Genomic DNA, 22,820 nt, shown 5'->3' with positions numbered 1-22,820 from the left:
CTTAATACGACACGGAGTAATTTAACAAATGGTTTTTTACTAAGATATGGGAGAGCAGGTGCTTCACATTACATTAAGCTCTTTGTGGCATAAAAAATCAGGTATGAAATGGAGCCAATATTTAATCTCATTGTTTAAAGCCAATAATATAAAAGACCAACCAGTTATAAAACACACTGCTGTGTGACCTCGGAGCTCCCAGACTACAGTTTTTAGCATGGAAAGCATCACGCCGGCTGATACTTCCGTGATGGTACAGCCTACTATTTTTCCACGTGTGGGCTACAGCATACTTTCGTACCTCATGTTTATAAACACATTACTTTCCGTGTTTAATAACTCGCTGGTGATCGTCGTAATGCTTAAAAATGTGCATTTTCTCAATGCGATGAACATCATTATTCTCAGCCTTGCGATCTCGGATCTTATGATCGCCACCTGCGGTTCAGCAATCGTCACCATCACGAATTATAAAGGATCTTTCTTTTTAGGAGAACCGTTTTGTGTTTTTCAGGGCTTTGCTGTGAACTACTTTGGTGAGTAGTATGTATTTTATTTGTTTATAATGCATCGTTTCATCTTATTTATATTACATCTTATAGTTTTAAGACATTTGCTAGATACTGCTAAACATTTTAGACAAATTTTGATCAAGATTGAGTTAATGGCTGAATAATGACTTTATCTGGTGATGATTTCTACATTTATTGTATTGAAAAGTTTATTCCACTGACTTTTTTTTGTTGAGTGAACTAACCCTTTAATGTCCACATGAATTGTATGGAAAAATGTACAGTATGTAAATGCACAGACGTGATGACATTTTCGAGGTGAACTAACCTTTTAAAGGCAGGGTATCTGAACATTTTTAGTTATGCTGGTTAAAAGTCTCCTTACATCCCATCACATGTTTAAATGTATTTGTAAAAATTTAAGGCGTCGGACCAAAAAATGTTCAACCAATCATAGATCTCAGTCCGAATGGACGTTGCCTTTTTTGTCCCTCATCCGTAAGCGTAATTTGAATGCCACCGCGCAGCCTGTTCACACAGACATCATACGTCATTGACGCGTTCACGTGCCCTCACCTCCCGTCTGTAATAAGAGGGAGAATGGCAAACTTTTCTGCTGAATTGACAACCTGCGCAGGAGCCACAAAACGAAATACATGTTTTATAACCACAACAGCAAAAACTGCCTGGATCAGCAAATAGCAAAAAACCAAACATTGGTAACTTAACTGCTTTACCACGAGATGCAAACAGCTGCAGGAGGCAAAGAGTCTGAAAGGGTCGTTGCACAGTTTATTTTGGTAAGGTAGGTACGTGATATGTTTGTATTAAGATGGATATTCTACTTTGATGAAAAATTGTGTTGCTTGTGAAATTTGTGTTCGTTTACGGATTAGCGTAACAATATACTACGTCTACACAACCGAAAGTGTGCTTAAACTAATTCTGATGTAAACCAGTTTTTTTATGTTGGTTAGTTTGGTAATGTTATTCACTTTGTACTGCAAAGTTTTCTCACTGGTGAATGAGACATGAGATGTGACCATCTGATCTGTGCGTGTTCATGTGTTTTGAAAGAGGCGTGACTTTGGATGGCGATTTGAATGGAGGTTGGGATAGATTTCATTGCTAGTCGCCTACGTTAACATTTTTCAAAATGCGATACCCTACCTTTAATATCCAGATTTATTGTATAGAAAAGTGCAAGTCAATTCAACGTATTATTTTAAATTTCGACTTGTGATAAGTTGACATAACTTATAAAAATAAGTTTAAAAGGTTTAACCTAATTTGTTAAGTTAAAGTAACAAAATATATGTTGATATAATTTTTTGCAGTGTATCCACATTTATTGTATTGGGGCGAACTTACCCTTTAATAGCACCCATATTTATTGTATTAAAGTGTATTCTACAGAAGTGATGACATTTTTGGGGTGAATTAACCCTTAATACACTGTAAAAACTTTGTTATGCAAATCAATTCAACATATTATTTTAAAGGGGACAAATCATAATTTTGTGTGCTATAATTGGATCCCCAGTGCTTCTATCAACCTAGAAAATGTGAAAAAAAATCAGCCCAGTAACGTTGTTGGTAAACCATTCTTTGCTAGCATGTGAAAAAATAGGTAATTGAAATTTGGCTCCCCTTGTGATGTCAGACGGGAATAATACCACCCCTTAATCTGCACTATCCAACCACGGCACTGCCATTCAGTGCAGAGATCAGCTTTTTTGCAGTTTAAAGAACACACCCAAAAACTGCACATTTTTGCTTACACCTACAAAGTGGCACTTTTAACATGTTATAATTATCTATATGATATTTTGAGCTACAACTTTACATACGTACTCCGGAGACACAAAAGATTTATTTGACATCTTTAAAAAGTCTTGTGAAATGTCCTCTTTAAGATTTGATTTGTAATAAGTTGACATAACTTATGAAAACAAGTTTAAATTGTTTAACTTAATTTGTCCACATTATTTGTATGAAAGCGTATTCTTCAGAAGTGATGACATTTTTGGGATGAATTAACCCTTTAATACAGTGTTAAAAAATGCAACTTCGTTTAAATTGTTTAACTAAATTTTTGTCCACATTTATTGTATGAAATTGTACTCTACGACAGTGATGACATTTTTAGGGTGAACTAATCATTTAATATCTTCTAGGTTTGGTGTCTCTGTGTACTCTCACACTACTGGCATATGAGCGATACAACGTTGTCTGCAAACCAATGGCTGGCTTTAAGCTGAACGTTCGCAGAAGTTGCATGGGTCTGCTGTTCGTATGGCTTTATTGCCTCTTCTGGGCTGGCGCTCCACTTTTAGGCTGGAGCTCATACGGACCTGAGGGTGTCCAGACGTCCTGCTCTTTAGGTTGGGAGGAGAGGTCCTGGAATAACTACAGCTACCTTATCTTCTACACTATTCTCTGCTTCATCTTACCCACGGCCATCATTATATACTGTTACACCAACGTACTTATCTCCATGAAGAAGGTAGATGACAGCTCTTATTGCATGCTTTCATGGCTCTTAAACTACATAGTTTATTTATCAGTGTTGCAGACAGTCCAATATCACATCACATTTATGCATCTGGTAGCTGAGCAACTTACAGTGTAATATATCGTTTATCAATATTTGTTACCTATGAATCAAATCGATGATTGCTCTACCATTTGAACACAATTCACCTCCTGCTTTTAGATCAACAAAAGCATTGAGCTTCAAGGTGGAAAAAACTGCCTGGAGGACAACGAACATGCATATCGAATGGTCCTGGCCATGATCACAGCCTTTTTCATCTGCTGGCTGCCTTATACTGCCATCTCTGTAGTTGTAGTTGTGAATCCAGAAATCTACATATCACCTCTGGTGGCCACCATGCCTATGTATTTTGCCAAGACCAGCCCTGTTTACAATCCTATTATCTACTTCCTGACCTATAAACGGGTGTGTACTGTTTATTTTGCCTCCAACTCCAATACAGTATGCATTAATATTTTGCCGTGTTTACAGCTGATCTTTAATATGTTTGCCATCTAGTTCCGGGAGTCCTCTCTGGAGATCCTGTCCTGTGGTCGATACATTCCCCGTGGTACTGCAGTGAGTCTTAATATGTGCACGCCACAGAGGAGTCGCCCAACCAGTACAAGCTGCAAGATAGTCCCAGTTTGATCTGAGGTCTGTGCATGTGCGTCATCGTGTACTTTTATGCATACCTGTGAAACTAAATAGGCTACAGTCTCTTTAAGGGCTGTGCAATTAACCAATTTCAATTTTTGCACATTTCAATGGAATAAATATTTGGGATTATGATTTTTACCAAAATTGAGCAGCCTAGTCTGTTTCACTTTAATCCACTGAATGGTAAGAAATTTACAGAGCTGGCCGTTTGGTAACTTTTTAGTTGTTTATAAAAAAAATTGTTTTCTAGTATGTTTTCTATTCTACAAACTATAAAAAAGCTATATAAATAACAGTAAAATATTTTGAAAACAGTGAGTTTGAAAGTATATATCTGTTTTTAGTAACTTGTTTTAATTCAATTCATTTGAACTCAAATTTATTTGTATAGTGCTTTTTACAATGCACCTTGTTTCAAAGCTGATTTAAAGAAAATGCATATTTATGTCAAAAAATAAAGTTGTTAGTATAAATTATGTTTTTAACAGTAAGCAAATAAACATTTAAAAAAGAAATTAAAAATTTGTTGGTTCAACTTAAAGTGTTTATGCTGTTCAACTTAAAAATATTAGTTAACTTAGTAAAGATGTTGAGTCTAAAATTTTTAAAGCAATGAAACAGAAATATCGATTGAGTAATTTCCCCGTGGTGACGTATATCCGAGTGAAACCGGCTTCTGAAATGAAATAAGGCAGGGCTGGATTTGAAATTGTCCATCGAGATCTGATTGGATCGCTTGAATTTTGGTCCTGTTGCTAATTGGAGTGATCTTCTCCCAGACCCCGCTCACCTGCCATACCAAATAACCGAAAGTAAAGAGAGATCGTTTGAGGAGGGGAGGAGATTTGCATTTTTAATTAAAGATTAAGATTTTATTAAAATAATGAAGCTCACAAAAAAAACTGAAATATTCCAAACCAATTGACAGTTTTTCATTGTATTTTCATGGGGACTTTAAGTTGAATTAACTCAAAATCTTAAGGCAGCACGAACACTTACTTTTTATTAGTTGAACCAACAAATCTTTTTTACAGCGTATAGGCTAGTCATTAACACTGTTACATTTACATCAGCTACATTGAACAATACTTCTACAGCATTTGTTAATCTTAAAGGAATAGTCTACTCATTTTCAATATTAAAATATGTTATTAAATTAACTAAGAATTGTTGATACATCCCTCTATCATCTGTGTGTGTGCACGTAAGCGCTGGAGCGCGCTGCGACGCTTCGATAGCATTTAGCTTAGCCCCATTCATTCAATTGTACCATTTAGAGATAAAGTTAGAAGTGACCAAACACATCAACGTTTTTCCTATTTAAGACGAGTAGTTATACGAGCAAGTTTGGTGGTACAAAATAAAACGTAGCGCTTTTCTAAGCGGATTTAAAAGAGGAACTATATTTTATGGCGTAATAGCACTTTTGGGAGTACTTCGACTCGCCTAAAAAGTCCGCTCCCCTTCTTCCTCTCATAATGGGAGAGGGAGGGTGTTACTGCGCCGAGTCGAAGTACTCCCAAAAGTGCTATTACACCATAAAATAAAGTTCCTCTTTTAAATCCGCTTAGAAAAGCGCTACGTTTTATTTTGTACCACCAAACTTGCTCGTATAACTACTCGTCTTAAATAGGAAAAACGTTGATGTGTTTGGTCACTTCTAACTTTATCTCTAAATGGTACAATTGAATGAATGGGGCTAAGCTAAATGCTATCGAAGCGTCGCAGCGCGCTCCAGTGCTTACGTGCACGCACACAGATGATAGAGGGATGTATCAACAATTCTTAGTTAAGGTAATAACATATTTTAATATTGAAAATGAGTAGACTATTCCTTTAAGTTACTGGCAATTTTAAAAACAAAAATTCAATGTGTTAACATTATCTAATGTACAATAAACTATCTAAATGATTTAAACAAGAATAAATGATTTAAACATTATCAACCATTGAACAATTGCTTATTAACCAACATTAACAAAAATTAATAAATGCTGTAAGTATATATTGTTCATTGCTAGTTTGTGTCAGCTGATGTATCAACTAACTGTAAACTGTAAATTGTTCAATTTTACCTTTTCTTTTTAATATATTCCATAAAAATAATCTAGTATATAAATATTAGATATTACAAAGATGAGGTTCTACTTAGTACACTAAAATTAAGTGCCTGTATGGTTAGAGAAATCTTAAAGAGAGTAACATCTTTCTAAATAAGATAATTTTTCGCTTTGATAACCAGACCATAAAGATCCATGCTATTTCTGCATAGTCTAATTAAAAAGCATGCACATTTTTGCATAATTAGATTTAAAAATATAAATCTCAGGTGTCTTACAGTGTTTACAGTATTTCAAAAGCCATCAAACAGATCTATTATACAAAAAGGCTCAAATAATAAAACAGCTCAGTAGCAGAAATACGGAGGATGAAATAATAAATCCCCCGCACCCCTGTGCCCTGGCCCATGTGTAGTTAGCAGAATTAGTTTCTGGATATGACATCTAGGAACCAACAAATTGCTTGATAAAACACCCCAAAAATCCCTGGTGGCCAGGAACCCTGCAGGGTGTTAATTGCAAAACGCAAACAACTGAGAGCTATGGTGATGTCACGAGGGTTCAAATAAAGAGTTTAAAACTAAAGGCTCTCAGTATAAGCACTCGTGGACCAGGCTATGGAGTGATCGATCATTGTCATCATCAACATGGACTTTAAAATACAATGGATTTAATCCACTTTTATACTTTACTTTCACTTTTATACATGCCAGTTGGAGATGAGAAGTAATTTCACTGGATTTTCAGGACACGTGAACAACACATATGAAAGCACGTTAGAAGTTGCGTTCGCGGTGGCCAACTGTCTGGTTTTGCTTGTAACTTTGAACGTAGGAACTCTCGCCAATTTGTTTGTGACTTGGGCTGTGTACCGTCAAAAGTCACTCCAGACATCCAACAATGCACTCCTTGTGAATTTGGCTGTTATCGATACCTTACGATGCGTTATCGATTGCCCGTTGCTCCTCAGTATCGCTCTGAGCGTGCGCACCGCAAAGGACTTCGGGATTGTTTTCTGTAGCGCACAGATTGCGTCTTTTTCTCTTATTTGTTGCGTGCAGTTGTTCACGTTGGCGTGCATCAGCGCCGAGAGATATCAAGCCGTCGCGCGTCCGTTTAAAAACGCAGAGCGTCGGAAACGGGTAACGGTATCTATTATATTGACTTGGGTGGTGCCGATCTTAATATCGGTCCTGTGCGTGATATTTGCCAAAGACTCGCCGGTGTACGTCAGGTGCAGGGGATGGCGCGTGCACACTTTGGACTCTTACGACACTTTTGGATTGTATATTTTGACTCCCGTCTGGTCCGTTTGTTTGGCGGTCATTATTGGATTTTACACCCGCATATTTGTTTTGGTGAGAGCACACGGAAGGAAAATATATGATAAGGGGTCTTTTATACCTTCTGAGAAGAAAGAAGATAAAAAGAATCAGAAAGAAGAAGAAATAAAGAAAAATAGTAAGAGTGGTTTAGGTACAAATAACGAATTTAAACCAGTTGAAAATGAATACAATTTGGAAAAACCTTTGGAGTTTGAACAATATGTTAGATTAAACACGATGGATAAACTGGATAGCGTGTCTGAAAAACCTAAAGAAACAAAAGTCACTTTTATAGATGAACTTCCCAATGATGCATCTAATGTTTTAGATCTAGACGGTGTTGCCAAGCTGCACAGCCACCAAGAAAATCCTGGAGAAACATCTACATCACCAGCTAATGATAAAGACGATGCCGTAGAGCCAAACGTCCAAAATACTGATGAAAATGTTTCTGTAACATCAACAAATCAAGAAGTGGATGCAGAGCTAAACGCATACCAAGAGACTGCTGGAAAAACGTGTGAAGAAGGGGGTGCGGAGACAACCGACCACCCAAATCCAGCAGTTGAACTGCCTCCCTCATCGCCCGATAAAAAAAGTGCAAGCGCTCATCAGGATACCACAACAGAAACATCTCCAGCATCAAATGGGGATGATCAGATCACGACAGCTCCCCAAGAGGAGGTGATGGGGGCCGTCTGCATGATGCCATCCCTCGCTCAAAGAGAAAAGGGGAACACAAAGAAAGAGAGCAAACTGGCCAAGCGTTCTGCATACATTATTTTCACCTTCCTCATATTTTGGATCCCACTTATTGGGACTGTGTTCCTGAATCACTTCTTTTACCAAAACAAGAATCAAACAGTGAGTCTCAGGGTACCATTTACACTGAAAAAAATTATTAATTAAATTTACTCAAACTTTTAAAGGTAAGTGGTCGCAATTAATTTAATTAGGTTCATTTAAACAAAAGTTTTTGTTTTTGTTTTTCGTATTTTTATTTTTTTTGTTTAAATGTAGCTTAAATAAATTGATTGAGACCGCTTACCTTAAAAAATTGAGTAAATTGAATGAATATTTTTTTCAGTGTACCGGTTATTCATTTATTTTTGATCTGGTGTGCTTCTCCTCCGCATTCGACTTGATAACGTTTAATACAATTTAATTTCTAGGGTCTTCCACATATACAAGAGCTAATAAGGTCATCGCACCCTTTTTTTGTTTTGTTTTTTCAGGTTGAGGTTTTCCGACAGCTGGAGATTTTTACCGTGTCTGTGGTTTGCATGACCTCCTTCACCAACCCCATCATCTATGCAGCGGTCAACCCTCAGTTTCGCACTGAATTTTATTATTTGAAGACTAAATGGAAAGCGTTTTTTATTGGTCCATAGAGTTCCTGTACAGTAAGTGTTGTGACATTTGTAGGATACAACACTGGAGTTAAATGATGCTAATGCTAATATAGACAATATGGTGAAAGAGACCTTATTACATATACTGTAAGTCATTTTTGTTAACTTTTATATTTTGAAAATGTAATATATATTTTTCACAATGTAAGTTAATACTTTGACTGCCTTCTTTTAAATGTATTTGGACAAATCTAATGATATATTTTCTATTGTATAAGGTATTATCATTAAATGAGATAAAGACAGAAAAAAGCTGAAGATTTTAGCATACAGTATATGACCTGAATTTAGATCTACTGTGTATGTTTAAAATGTGTATTCAATGATTTCAAGTGTTGTTGCCCTACTCTGTCCCAGCAGACAAATTAAAAGTCCTAAACACAAACCTTTATTTATTGTGTTTTGCGTTATAGACATGTTAAAGGCAGTGTGAGTAATATCTGTGTTGAACACTAGGAAGTGTAATACACAAATATCACCATTATCTATACTAATACATTTTCAGGACAATATAATGTAACACATCTATTTGCTTTACTTAGTAAGATTCATCCTTAAAGGCGGGGTGCATGATTTTTGAAAAACACTTTGGAAAAGGGAGTCGGGCCGAGTACCAAAACACACTTGTAGGCAATCAGCAGTAAGGGGCGTGTCTACTAACCAACATCATTGCCTGCCTGGGTTGCATATGTGTGGGGCGGGTCTATCAAAAAAAGGTCCAGATTCTATTGGGGTAGGGGTGTGTTAGTTTACATAAATTTAAATGTCAAAATTGGCTTTCAGAGATCATGCACCCCGCCTTTAAATGCAATCATTTTTGTCAGAAATATTTAGAAAATAAAGTATTAAATACAGTTAAATGAAACATCTGTACACATACAGAAACTTGTACAAATTCATACCATATTATAGATAGACACTGAACAACATACAATACTGTACAGTAGGTACACATACTTCTGTTCATTAATACAAATACCTTCAAAATATGGCTTTTCTATATGTAAACATCAGCTGTAAGGGTTCAAATAGGGGAGAGCGGGGCACAACCTAACGCTTTTTTTCATTCAAAAATTATTTGAGTTTGATTAATTATATTTTTGTACAAGCATCACACACATCTCTGCTACGAATTAACATTTGAAGTTTGTTTCTAGTACTTACAAGTTTATATATTGTAAATAAATTACACCAAACGTGCAAAGAAGTGCAAACGTTACAACTTACCCCATAGGTGGGGTTAATTGTAACAGGCAGGGGGTTAGTTGTAACACTTGCAAATATTTCAGTACTATTTTGTCTTTATACTTGAAGTGGATATTGTTTATATATCTGTCTATAATAGACAGGTATCTACACTGTATTCATTCATCTAGCCCTTTTCTAACAATAGTTCAATTATAAATGGATACAAACAATAATAAGACAGTACATTTATTTTGTTGGCAGTCAGCAATCATTCGTGCGTAGTCTATTTAAAACAACGCAAGCAAGAATTACGCAAACATTAGCGGTTTTCATATCGTAAGTGCTGAGGGGTTAGTGTAACACAGCGTTACAATGAACCCCGATGGGTCAAAATATTTTCAAGCCCACCAAAAAAAAGTCGCTAAGAGCTGCATACATATTTCAAAACGATGCTGTTTTAATCAACAAAACACTGATTAATATGACATAGCATTGGATTTGATATTTTACACACCCAACCCAGAAACCGAAAAAAAAATGTGATGAAAAAATGTACTTACCTGCACCAAAACACTCGTTCATCAATAACTCTTTGGAAAAACATTATACATTTACAATAATTTGCGGGAGATTGTCTTTTTACAGCGTGAAAAAATACTGTAAAAACAAAAAGCTCAACCTTGTGCAACAATGTAAACAGTCCGTGTTACCACTAACCCCGCGTTAGTTTTTGCCCCACGCACCCCTATATGAAGTTCAAGTATTGATGGACCATCACTTCCAACTTGCTAGTTTAACTAGAACATAAACTAAAAATAAACTCTTTCTTTTGTAAAACACCAAATATGTTTTATATTAAAATAAATAGTTCACCCAAAAATGAAAATTCTGTCATAATTTCCTCACCCTGATGTTGTTACAAATCTGTATTAATTTAATGAACACAAAAGAAGATATTTTGATAAATGATGGTAACTATTAACTTCCATAGTAGGAAAACAAATATGTTGGAATTCAATGGGTACCATCAACTGTGTGCTTACCATTATTTATCAAAATATCTTTTTCATCATTTATCACAATACTTACATAATATTTTTCCTACTATGGTAGTCAATGGTTACGGTCAGCTGTGTGCTTACCATCATTTATCAAAATATCTTCTTTTATGTTTTTCAAAATAAAATAAAAAATTCATATATGTTTAAAACAACATGAGGGTGAGTAAATTATAACAGTATTTTCATTTTTGGGTGAACTATCCCTTTAAGTATTATTTCTGAACAGTCCAAAATGCATTATTTATTATGCACAGTATTTTTAGTAAAATATTAAATCCATAAGCCCTCTCATTGTCTCAAGCCTTCTTTTGTACCTAAGACTACAGTATATACATATTAAAGTGCTGAAATAGGTTCAGTCCTTATTGTAGAAGTGAAAGAACTGTTAATGATATGCTAAAGGATGAATTGTTAATAGAACAGTGTAAAATTGAAAGTAACTTACAATAATATAATCTCTCATAGTTTTGGAAATTCACATTGTGAATGCGACGAGCTGCAATGTTTGATATTCTCAGCATCCAGGAGGAGAGGGTGCGAAGAAATACAGTGCAAGTAGGATAAAATACACCACTACTAGAGCAGTACCTGATAATACAACACAAATACACAAAAAAAACATTTCAGTGAAAAGCATTCGATTAAATAGGTTTTCGAAAATGTAGCTCTTACCTTGAAAGTAATCAGATTTCCCATCCATAAAACTATAGTTGACAACAATAACACTGAAGATGCTGGCCCACAGGTGCAGGTCACTGAAGAGGAGTACAAACCCAACATCCTGTTCCAGAATTAAACAATAATAAAAAAATTAATCACATCAGACAGTAATATTTGTGACCCATGTCATAAATCGCATGGGTGTTTTACTTTTTCAACTCAATCCCCGCCAGCCCTTTTTAAAAAGTTGCCACCTATCATTTTATCTAAATTTCTTCTCTTTTTAAAACCTCTTAAATATGGATAGGTTTCTTTAAAAATATATTTTTTTAGCAAAAAGCTGTAATAATAGCATTTTTTTAAATGAATTTTGTTAGAGATTAGATTCAGAATGATTATTAAAACATACACGGAGTTTAAAATGAATTACATTTGTTTTTGCTTCAGTTTTTATAAATTGGGTAAAAGTGCCATCTAGTGGATAATAGCGGGATTACAGATTACTGTAAAAACTCAACAGGAAAGCGTCATTGGCAGGGAAATGTTTGCCTTTAACTGACGAGATAACTTGTCGATGGCATGGAAAGAGTTAATGCCAAAAATCATTAGGAATAGGATATTAAGTAAAGATCATGTTCCATGAAGATATTTGGCAAATTTTCTACAGTAAATATATCAAAAATGTATGTATTATTAGTAATATGTGTTGCTAAGGCCTTTATTTGGATAATTTTAAAGGTGATTTTCCCCAATATTTAGATTTTTTTGCACCCTCAGATTCCAGATTTTCAAATAGTTGTATCCCTGCCAAATATTGTCCTATCTTAACAAACCATACATCAATGGAAAGCTTATTTATTCAGATAATCTGACCATTTAACTTGCATAACTTGCACGAAAATGAACAAACCGTTGTTTTTGTGATTACTTTATATAGAGAAATATCTAAATGATCAAATAGTTTAGAATAACCACAAGAAATATTTTGAAATGACCAAGACTACAATTAATAACATGACATTTCAAGGGATGGAAAAACACTACTAAAATTCTCTGATTTTTGAATTTTCCATGATTGTGGGAACCCTGTATCTGTGACGGTGAATTGCTTTCATCTTTATAAAATCCCAAAAGTCTTCCAAAAAGGTGAAACCACAAGAAATAGGACAATTACTGTTGTTTAGAAGATGTCAATTCCAAATCCACTCACATAAAAGACGTTGAATAAAACCAAGATCGGGATCTGAATCATACACACTTGCACAGCGATGCAGCTTCCAACCTCGAAACTGTAAAATAAAACATTTAACATGCATTGATCACACTGAAGAGGACCCAATTCAATGTGAACCCGAATGGAGTTTCATCTCAATGAAGCTAAAAAGGAAACCGACCTCAAGCTGATTTTATTTTGGAGAGCAAACTGGATTCCATTGACGATTTCTGGTATTTCAGGAACCATGGCTAAAACAGTCACACCTATAAAATACTGATATAAAGAGAAAAGTCAAAACAGATCAAATGTACTGTCTGTTTGACTGACTGTCTGTGTGTGTGTGTTAGGAGTATTAACTTGAGATATAGATGGATAATTGAGTATGGGCTGAATGTGTTCAGTGGTCAGGTCGGCACAGGCAGACATCAGAACTGTGGCGATGATCAGGATGAGTAAAGATCTCCAGCGGGACCAGTGCACTGATGCTCCTAGATGACCTGCTGTGCTCAAACACACACACATACGTCAGGTCTCATATCCCACTGACTTCTGAAATTAAACTAATTATTATGATTATGACCACTGGTACACGTAAGAGACCACATGTTCCCTTCTGCTCCGTTCTGCTTTGTCTAGCTGTTTCTAAGCCTGTGAGACTGGTTCCTTACTGACATCATTTGTCATCATTACAGATAAATAGAGTAGAGCAATATGAGAATAAAACATAACAGAATATTTAAGAAGTTTCTAAACAAGTTCATAATCAAAAATGTACTGTAAGAGATTATTGATTTCTGTAGCTCAACATGACATTAGCAGCACCAAGGTCCTGGGTTTGATTCCACTTGAATTCACTTTAAGTCGCTGTGGATAACAGTGTTTGACAAATGTGACAGCTGAAAGTGCATTAAAGGGTTAGTTTAGCCAAAAATTTAAATGACGCAATGATTTATTCACCCTCAAGCCATCATTGATGTATGTTTATCTTTTTATTCAGACAAACACAATTGAAGTTATATTAGAAAATGTCCTGCCAGTTCCAAGCTTTATAATGGTGGTAAATGGTGCTTCTGATTTCAAGCCTAAAAAAGTCTATACGAAGCTAGTTATTTTAGTAAGTAAAGTTTTAAATATTGATATTTTTCTTACAAAATCGCATCCATTGCCCTCAAAAGGCCTTAATTTACCCCCTGGAGCCATGTGGATTACTTCTGTGAAGGATGAGTGGACTTTTTTGGGCTTGAAATCCGAAGCACCATTTACTACCATTAAAAAAAGAAATTCTAATATAACTCTGATTGTGTTTGCATAAAAAAAGATAATCATATACATCAAGGATGGTTTGAGGGTGAACTATCCCTCCAATTTTTGGTTGAACTATCCATCCATTATGTAAGATAGATTTTTAGTTTGTAAAGTTTTAAAGGCGGGGTGCATGACCTCTGAAAGCCAATTTTGATATTTGAAATCACCTAAACAAACACGCCCCTACCCCAATAGAATCTGGACCTTCTTTTGATAGACCCACCCCACACATACGCAACGCAGCAACGATGTTGGTTAGTAGACACGCCCCTTACTGCTGATTGGCTACAGCCCGTCTCCCTTATCCAAAGTGTTTTTAAAAAATCATGCACCCCGCCTTTAAATATTGATATTTTTCTTACAAAATCACATTTATTGCTCTCAGAAGGCCTTTATTAACCCCATGGAGCCGTGTGGATTACTTCTGTGAAGGATGTGTGGACATTTTTGGCCTTGAAATGCAAAGCACCATTAACCATTATAAAGGACATTTTCTAATATAACTCTTGATTGTGTTTGTCTAAAAAAGGTAATCATATACATCGAGGATGGCTTAAGAGTGAATTTCGGGTCATGGGGTATTTAAAAATTTTGGCTGAACTATCCCTTTGATGTTATCATAAACAGTGTCTGTAAAGACGACAAACTAGAACCTTAACAATGGTGCCTTCATTTAGAATTAAAGCACATATCTATACTATTTTTATTACAGAGTTTGCAACAAACTCACCAGTTCCATCACCAACATGAATGTCATAAATGTACGAATGAGTTTTGAGAGTAAAGATGAGGCCGATGATGTAGGACACGGGTAGGAGAACACAAACGGTGTACACCAGAGGCCTGAGAACATAAAGAAAATCTTTTAAAATATTACCAATGAATACACGCGAGACAAAATTAAAGTAACTTACTCAACGTGACTGTGAAACAGACTGTAGTTATTTTCACTCTAGTGGAAGAAAAAGAAATCGTGAACAATGAGCCGATGTTATTTTTCCATGTTGTAAGATGACACGTTTGAAATCTCACCAGGTCATAATGACAGCTTTTACATGTGAAGGATCCAGTGCTGTTGGTCCTTGTAGAGTTGGTACAGTCCTCACATATTAGATTCCCATAAGCTTTAGAGAAGAGAGTAGGAGCAAACACTCCTAAAGACACAAGACACCACATTGGCGCATGTTATCAACTGTGAATTATGTCATCTTTAATTAAAAAGTCCTCCTGTACAGTTCAGTGGTACAGCATTGCATTAGCAGCGCAAAATGTCATGGGTTCGAAAATGTAGGCTAAAAATGTGTATATGGTATCGATTTGGATAAAAGCGTCTGCTAAATGCATAAATGTAATTAACATAGAAACTGAAAAATATACAGATGGGGCAAAATAAACAGTATTATGCCTAACAGTGCATGATATCTTACCTCCTATTGATATAAAGAGCAGAGAGGAGCTGACACCTGCCGAGCGACTGTTAAACCTCTGTTCCCTGTGCTTTATGCCTCCGATTATCATACATATCCCCTGAGAAATAGAAATGTAATGCCTGTGTATTGCGCACTTTGCATATCTGAAAGTCTCCTTAAAGCCTTATGGGTAACATACTGGAATAAAAAGTATGCAGCCCAGCAGGGTCCCAGTAAGAGCCGCTTTCACGATCTCCTGCAGGCATGTATTTTTCTGCCGGTGACCTCTGAGCAAGGCTGTGATGTAAAAGGTTAACTCCGTGATGGAGCCGAACGTAGCGTTCACCACGGCACCGACAGCAAAGTTGCTCTGAGCGGATATACTAAGAAGAGAGAATGTGACAATTAGGTATTGCATGATTTCCTTTCAGTGGTATTTGTTGTGTTTTGCTGTGCCTCCTTACCTTGCGATGCCCATGCCAATGTAATAGGAGAGAGGAATGATGGAGCTGACGGCTGTGGCAAATTTGACTTCAGAACTAGCAAACTGGTTTGTTTGGTCAACATAACCAATCACTAGTGACACTATAACTAATGGTAAGAGATCTAAAGTGATATTATGTAAGGATGTAATTTTGAAAAATGTAAAGCATTATCATTAACAACAATAAAATAAAGCTGTTAATAATTCATCATTTTGCAATGTTCATCAATAGTTACATCTTCTGTTTGCTCTGTCTTGTCCAAAGAAATAGATTTTTTTGCCAAAAAAAGCTTGCATGCACTTAGATGGTTTTGCAGCGAAAGTCAAATTTGTTAAAGGATTAGTCTGTTTTCTTTAAAAAAATCCAGATAATTTACTCAGCACCATGTCATCCACAATGTTGATGTCTTTCTTTGTTCAGTCGAGAAGAAATTATGTTTTTTGAGGAAAACATTCCAGGATTTTTCAAATTTTAATGGACTTTAAATGGACCCCAACACATAACAGTTTTAATGTAGTTTAAAATTGCAGTTTCAAACGATCTCAAACGAGGCATAAGGGTCTTATCTAGCAAAACGATGGTCATTTTTGGCAAGAAAAATAAAAATTATGCACTTTTAAACCACAACTTCTCGTCTTCCTTCGGTCATGTGACGCCCAAGCGCGACCTCAAGTAATACGTCATCACGTCAAGAGGTCACAGATGATGTATGCGAAACTACGCCCCAGCGTTTACAAGTGTGGAGAAAGAGGACGACGTTGTTGTATGTGAAATGATACTAATTAATGTCTTTGTGTCAGTTTATTTTTTAAAATGGTCCGCAAATGTGCGTTTCATATATGTAACACGTGACCTTTCCATGTCATTACGCAATTACGTGAGGTCGCGCTGGCGCGCCACACAGCCAGAGGAAGAAGAGAAGTTGTGGTTTAAAAGTGCATATTTTTTATTTTTCTTGCCAAAAATGACAATCGTTTCGCTAGATAAGACCCTTATGCCTCGTTTTGAGATCGTTTAGAGTCCTTTAAAACTGCAATTTTAAACTGCATTAAAACTGTTAAGTGTTGGGGTCTATTTAAAGTCCATTAAAATGAGAAAAGCTTTCCTCGAAAAACATAATTTCTTCTCGACTGAACAAAGAAAGACATCAACATTTTGGATGACATGGTGGTGAGTAAATGATCTGGATTTTTTTTAAGAAAATGGACTAATCCTTTAAATACCAATAAAATGACTTAAGTGATATTTTTGAAAATAAAGCATTTCAATTACTGACTAATAACCTTTAATTGCCATTAAAGTCAAATTACTGAACCTAAACATACTGTAAAAGCCTGACAAAAAAATCTAATTTACAAGAAACAGGTCAGATGCACTAAGAGGGTTTTGCATCTGAACTCATCAATTGTTAATTTTTTATTATCTCATGATATGATATGCATTAGTTAGTGTTAACTTATATAACTATATTGTAAATCAGAGCTATTTAACTTTATTCTCAAAATGCTACTGTCATGCATAGTTTAGTTTTAACTATATTCAAACACATCCACCAATCATTTTTAATGTCCTGAAGACAAATCCCTGTGTTACATTATATAGGTTGGAGCTGAACACTGCAGGGCAGTGGCATTTAGTTTAGTCAAATGGCAAACAACATGTGATTCTCATTTTTATTTAAGGCTAAATAGAGACAATAATTAACATTTGGGTGCTTGATGTTCAGGATACTAACAGCAAAAACATTGATCCCATCCACTGTGTATTTATAATAGTAGAGGTTCACTGCATGATAGCAGCACAGAATGACTTCGTCTTCCTCATCCTGAACCTGAATTATAAAACATACAAATGATCAGTGAAAGTGAATCCAGTATAAGACATACTGTACAAAAGTCTTAGACCACCATTGCAAAATTAGACTTGTTGTTTATTAGAATACAACCAGAAAATACAGGAATTTTCTATTCAATATTAAAAAATAAATAAAATACAATTATAATCTAAAGTCTCCAGTATTTAGTGTGAGTCCCTCTTACACGAGCAATAGCATGAACCAGCTCTCTTAAACCAAAAATATACGAAATCCTTAATTCTAACACTAACCTAATGACTTTACCATTGTGTTTTGAAAATTGTGTATATTTTGTGTACATATTTCCTGTATTTTATGTTTGTATTTTAACAAAGAGATCGAAAAATATATAAAGATAGTAATTAAAATGAGCTAAAAAATACATAGCTGGTAGTGGCTTATGACTTTTGCACAATACTGTAGGTTCCACTTTATTAATAGACTTTTGCCTTTTTATGGACCAACTGGGCTCTCACCTCTGTGACTTGGCTGATATAAATGTATTCAGGGTTTACGAGCAGGATGCTGTGTAAGGTCTTGGCGCTCATCTTTGCAACAGGGATTGTAAAAACCAGCAGCCAGGAGATCAAGCACACTAAAGAGTGTGTGAGGGCCAGGACAGGGTAACCCACCAACAGCCACACGTATGTGCTCACATGACACTGAAAACAAACGAGATCCACTTTTAAATGAGCAAGTGCATGGGTAAGCTTTAGTTTATGGGCATCCTGCTAATCCACTGCAGACATTCGGAAGTCTGTTTCACATGTCTCACCCAATAGCGCTCCTCCTGTAGATTTCCTGTGGATTCATCTATAGGCTCCTCCACTGGTGTTGGCAGTAACAGAGAAGATGGCTTTCCATCCTCCTCCGCCTCTACAGAAGTGCCATCCTGGAAGATCATCACACTGAATGTTGGCACTGAGACATTGACCTAGAAATAACAACATTTTGTTTTTAATATAATTTCCAAACATTATCTATCAAAAAGCTTGCATTTGCTTGATTTTCATGGAGGCAGGGCAGAGATTTTTTAATAAACAGGGAAATGAAAGTCTAAAGAGACATTGTGTGCAATGCGACTCATGAAGATCATAAGGTCTATGATGACAAGATGGTGTAGCAAAGCATGTAAATTGCATTTAGATATAAAAAGAAATGCAACCTTTTGAATGGCTTTCCCAAATGGCCACAGAAAATAGCAGGACAATCTCCAACAGAGTTTCCCTGAAAGAATAAAAGACCTCTTTGTTATCATTCGAGAAATGCCACTAAATATTCTGCTAATTTCACTCAAGTTTTTATTCAAGTGCATTCAAGGTACAGTATGCATTTTATCAACTTGTTGTGTTAGCAGCAATGAAGAGGTCATTGGTTTTATCAATAGCCTAATGATACAATTTTTTAATCCCAGCACTTACCGTATGGTATTCCTATAACTGTGAGGAACATTAGGACACCAACAATAACATAAACTAGGGAGATCCACCAGCCAAACAGGAATACATAAAGTATATTGCCAGCATTGAACAATGAACCCACTGAAACACAAGAAAAAAGGAAACTGTATAAATACAGTAAAGTGGAAACAAATCTTAGTACTGTTCAAATTAAAAATAGTATTAATAAAAAAGATATGTATTATGATACAGTAGGTAATAAAAGAGTAACTTGGTCTGACCTGAGTAGGGTTTAATATTGTTTAGCTCAGAGTAAAGCTCCTTCACAACATCAGATCTCTCTTCCAGGGGTCGCTCCGTCACATGACTTTTCCATTTCCGGAATCCAAACTAAACACGCACACAAGTAAACAGGACAGGAGACGACTGAAGCATTAAAACAAACAACATTAGGATCTATGCATCTAAATCATATAAACCTGTCAAATCCCAGCTAGTTATTTATTTGGGATTGACTATTTTCTACACAAAATCATAATGTAAAGAACATTCTGTGAAAATATACACTCACCTAAAGGATTATTAGGAACACCACACTAATACTGTGTTTGACCCCTTTTTGCCTTCAGAACTGCCTTAATTCTACGCCATTTTAGTACAGTGAACTCATTGTCATGTTCAAGAAACTAATTTGAAATGATTCGAGCTTTGTGACATGATGTATTATCCTGCTGGAAGTAGCCATCAGAGGATGAGTACATGGTGGTCATAAAGGGATGGATATGGTAAGAAACAATGCTCAGATAGGTCGTGGCATTTAAACGATGCCCAATTGGCACTAAGGGGCCTAAAGTGTGCCAAGAAAACATCCCCCACACCATTACACCACCACCAGCGACCTGCACAGTGGTAACAAGGCATGATGGATTCATGTTCTCATTCTATTTACGCCAAATTCTGACTCTACCATCTGAATGTCTCAACAGAAATCGAGACTCATCAGACCATGCAACATTTTTCTAGTCTTCAACTGTCCAATTTTGGTGAGTTTGTGCAAATTGTAGCCCTTTTTCCTATTTGTAGTGGAGATGAGTGGTACCCGGTAGGGTCTTCTGCTGTTGTAGCCCATCAAGGTTGTGCGTGTTGTGGCTTCACAAATGCTTTGCTGCATACCTCGGTTGTAACGAGTGGTTAATTCAGTCAAAGTTGCTCTTCTATCAGCTTGAATCAGTCGGCACATTCTCCTCTGACCTCTAGCATCAACAAGGCATTTTTGCCCACAGGACTGCTGCATACTGGATGTTTTTCCCTTTTCACACCATTCTTTGTAAACCCTAGAAATGGTTGTGTGTGAAAATCCCAGTAACTGAGCAGATACTCAGACCGGCTCGTCTGACACCAACAACCATGCCACACTCAAAATTGCTTAAATCACATTTCTTTCCAATTCTGACATTCAGTTTGGAGTTCAGGAGATTGTCTTGACCAGGACCACACCCCTAAATGCATTGAAGCAACTGCCATGTGATTAGTTGATTAGATAATTGCATTCATAAGAAATAAACAAGTGTTCCTAATAATCCTTTAGGTGAGTGTAACTTTGATATCTTTAATATTGACCGAGTAAGGCCATGATGACAAAGATTAAAATTAATGTGAAATCAAAATTTGATGCTCCTAATCTCATACAGTATTTGAATGATTAGACATTAGCCTGGATTTCACAGACAGGGTCACTGTATCTTCTATTGTCCCCAAATTTACCTTATAATTATTTGCAAGTTTTTGTGCCTCCACTTCATTTTCTGCACTTATCGTAGTCTTGCATGGGTTCTCGTCCCAGACTTCATCACCAACACTGCATGCTAAACAAATCGTTAGATTATGAAAGTATATACCAGAAGTAGATATATAACAGGAGAAAATATACCCATCTACAAATATATATGGTCTCTCACTTCTCTTTGGTTGTTTAGATGTATGGGCCCCATCTCCAGCATCTGAGTGCACATGAGCAACACAGATCCTGTCAGCGCATGGGAAATTAACTCCAACCCCATTGTGATCCTCCAAAAGATCTGAGGAAAGAGATACGATGGGTTCTGCAATATTAAAGTGCATCACAAATCAGAGAGTTTATAGACACCATTAAGCAAACAGGATACAAATGACTACGTTATATTTAAGACAATGTTAAATGTTTATGTCTCAAAACTACATTTCTTTTCACAAGACACATCACATCCAAATGACGCGTTTCCCCATAAATAAAACGATGCATTTTAACTACGCACTGCACTGCTATCCAAACATTATTGTATGTTTTCAACAGATGTTGTAGCAGATTAAATCAGATCTAGTCAAAGAAATGAAACCATCAGACAGGACACAGTATACAGTAACTATAGGGAAGTGTGTACTGCATGCGGTGTGTATTTCAAGAACAGATGATTTCAGAACTTGAATTTGTTTTTATCCTTGAATAAAATGCAGCAAAATAATGCATTGATGCTTATATAACTGGAGTTAGATTTTACAATCAATAGCAGTTTGATTTAATAATCGCTTACTGTAATTGCTTGTTATAAAATAGAATACATTGCAATGCGCAATTGAAGTGTCTCTGGTCTCTTTACATCAACAGTTTACGCCCGCGTTAATAAAGCCTTTATTGTTGTATTGTTTACCTTGTTTTTCTGTGTCTGCACCGAGTTTTCTTCGTCTCGTCTCTACATTCGCTGTCATTTCAGCTCATTCTCTGACTTCGCTTGCTAAGTCTCTCAAGTGACAGTAGTGTAATGTTTCAGTAATCTACCTCATGTGATTCAAACGCACTTGCAGCGAGCGATTTTGGCTAGAAGGGATACAGCTACGGACTAAATCTCGCGAGATGTTGGGTTTAGGGTAAGGTTTGTGGGTATTAACGTTAGAATTAGGATGGAAAAAGCGGTTCTGGGCTAGATTCAATACAGATACGAATTAATATGTGAAATGCTGGGTTTAGGGTAAGGATTTGGATAAAAACAGCGCACATCGGGCGAGATTTCGGCGATTGTTGTATCCCTTCTAGCCATTAAGGCAGCGAGCGGATCGCGGAGACTTGTGGGAAATGTAATTCATCATCAAGCTGATTTAAATTTTAAACATTCTCAGGAAAAATTCATAATGAAATTTTGATAACAACGATTTAATTTTAACTAGATAATTCTTGATATTAGAAATATTTTTTATTTTTCCCTAGTAAACGTGAATTTTTGATAGCAACAACGTCAGAAATAATTATAATGCATTCTTGATATCAAAACTTGAATTTTCATACATGTAATGCAATTTTTACTAGTATAAATTTAAAATAACATGTAATACCTTGCAAGCTGATTAAACTAAAAAAAAAAAAGAACAGAATATGACCTTGTGATATGATATCATGTAATTCCTGATATCAGTGACATCAGCACTCACAAAATTGAATTTCAACTAGTCAAACCCACAATTATTGAAATTTGTAATTACATATTCAATACTTAAATATTTCACTGATCTGTCGTTCAGATTCAGATATCTCAATAATTTATTACTAGTTGAACTTTACATATCAGAAATGCACTTTTACTAGTAAAAACCCATTTTTATAAAACATTTTGTGGTCAAAAACTGAACTACTAGGACTAAAATATTCACTAGTAACACTTGCAATTTCTGATATCTGTAAAATGATTGTAATGACATAAGACAT

General features: G+C 35.8%; 3 protein-coding genes across 4 annotated transcripts; 2 read left to right on the top strand and 1 right to left on the bottom strand.

Moving 5' to 3' along the window:
* The first annotated feature begins 96 nt into the window (after positions 1 to 96).
* On the top strand, positions 97 to 8,486 carry parietopsin. The gene is made up of 5 exons (XM_055192620.2): positions 97 to 536; positions 2,690 to 3,018; positions 3,229 to 3,474; positions 3,568 to 3,705; positions 8,329 to 8,486. The coding sequence occupies exons 1-4, from the start codon at positions 218 to 220 to the stop codon at positions 3,697 to 3,699; spliced, it is 1,026 nt and encodes a 341-aa protein (XP_055048595.2). The 5' UTR covers positions 97 to 217; the 3' UTR covers positions 3,700 to 3,705; positions 8,329 to 8,486.
* Positions 5,986 to 8,012, top strand: LOC129433897 (uncharacterized). Its single transcript, XM_055192618.2, has one exon. It carries the CDS (start codon positions 6,488 to 6,490, stop codon positions 8,000 to 8,002), a length of 1,515 nt encoding a protein of 504 aa, XP_055048593.2. The 5' UTR covers positions 5,986 to 6,487; the 3' UTR covers positions 8,003 to 8,012.
* A 1,776-nt stretch (positions 8,487 to 10,262) lies between the features above and the next one.
* cax2 (cation/H+ exchanger protein 2) lies at positions 10,263 to 21,963 on the bottom strand. 2 transcript variants are annotated; one of them, XM_055192616.2, is made up of 20 exons: positions 21,772 to 21,963; positions 21,043 to 21,186; positions 20,849 to 20,949; positions 19,366 to 19,474; positions 19,106 to 19,225; positions 18,850 to 18,911; positions 18,460 to 18,618; positions 18,161 to 18,346; positions 17,561 to 17,660; positions 15,809 to 15,950; positions 15,544 to 15,727; positions 15,363 to 15,462; positions 14,968 to 15,089; positions 14,850 to 14,887; positions 14,666 to 14,778; positions 12,988 to 13,130; positions 12,809 to 12,903; positions 12,625 to 12,703; positions 11,427 to 11,535; positions 10,263 to 11,342 (listed from the first exon to the last, which is right to left on the bottom strand). In XM_055192616.2, the coding sequence occupies exons 1-20, from the start codon at positions 21,827 to 21,829 to the stop codon at positions 11,269 to 11,271; spliced, it is 2,238 nt and encodes a 745-aa protein (XP_055048591.2). In that variant the 5' UTR covers positions 21,830 to 21,963; the 3' UTR covers positions 10,263 to 11,268. The 2 variants fall into 2 exon arrangements, with proteins under 2 accessions (XP_055048591.2, XP_055048592.2); XM_055192617.2 differs by having other exon boundaries at positions 21,043 to 21,162; positions 21,772 to 21,962.
* Positions 21,964 to 22,820: the final 857 nt, after the last annotated feature.

Source organism: Misgurnus anguillicaudatus, chromosome 6 (genome assembly GCF_027580225.2).
Source record: "Misgurnus anguillicaudatus chromosome 6, ASM2758022v2, whole genome shotgun sequence".
Classification (NCBI taxonomy): domain Eukaryota; kingdom Metazoa; phylum Chordata; class Actinopteri; order Cypriniformes; family Cobitidae; genus Misgurnus; species Misgurnus anguillicaudatus.
The sequence above is the reverse complement of the archived record's forward strand: the minus strand, read 5'-3'. Positions and strand labels throughout refer to the sequence as shown.

What these genes read in the sequence shown, in the direction of transcription:
- LOC129433897 (XM_055192618.2), top strand. Translation starts at nt 6,488, where the DNA reads ATGAGAAGTAATTTCACTGGATTTTCAGGACACGTGAACAACACATAT.
- cax2 (XM_055192616.2), bottom strand. Translation starts at nt 21,829, where the DNA reads ATGACAGCGAATGTAGAGACGAGACGAAGAAAACTCGGTGCAGACACA. An exon ending in GCTGCATACTTTTTATTCCA is followed by an intron (nt 15,463 to 15,543) that starts GTATGTTACCCA and finishes TCTATTTCTCAG; the next exon opens with GGGATATGTATGATAATCGG. An exon ending in CTGTTTCACAGTCACGTTGA is followed by an intron (nt 14,779 to 14,849) that starts GTAAGTTACTTT and finishes TTATGTTCTCAG; the next exon opens with GCCTCTGGTGTACACCGTTT.
- parietopsin (XM_055192620.2), top strand. Translation starts at nt 218, where the DNA reads ATGGAAAGCATCACGCCGGCTGATACTTCCGTGATGGTACAGCCTACT. An exon ending in CTTTGCTGTGAACTACTTTG is followed by an intron (nt 537 to 2,689) that starts GTGAGTAGTATG and finishes AATATCTTCTAG; the next exon opens with GTTTGGTGTCTCTGTGTACT. An exon ending in TACTTATCTCCATGAAGAAG is followed by an intron (nt 3,019 to 3,228) that starts GTAGATGACAGC and finishes TCCTGCTTTTAG; the next exon opens with ATCAACAAAAGCATTGAGCT.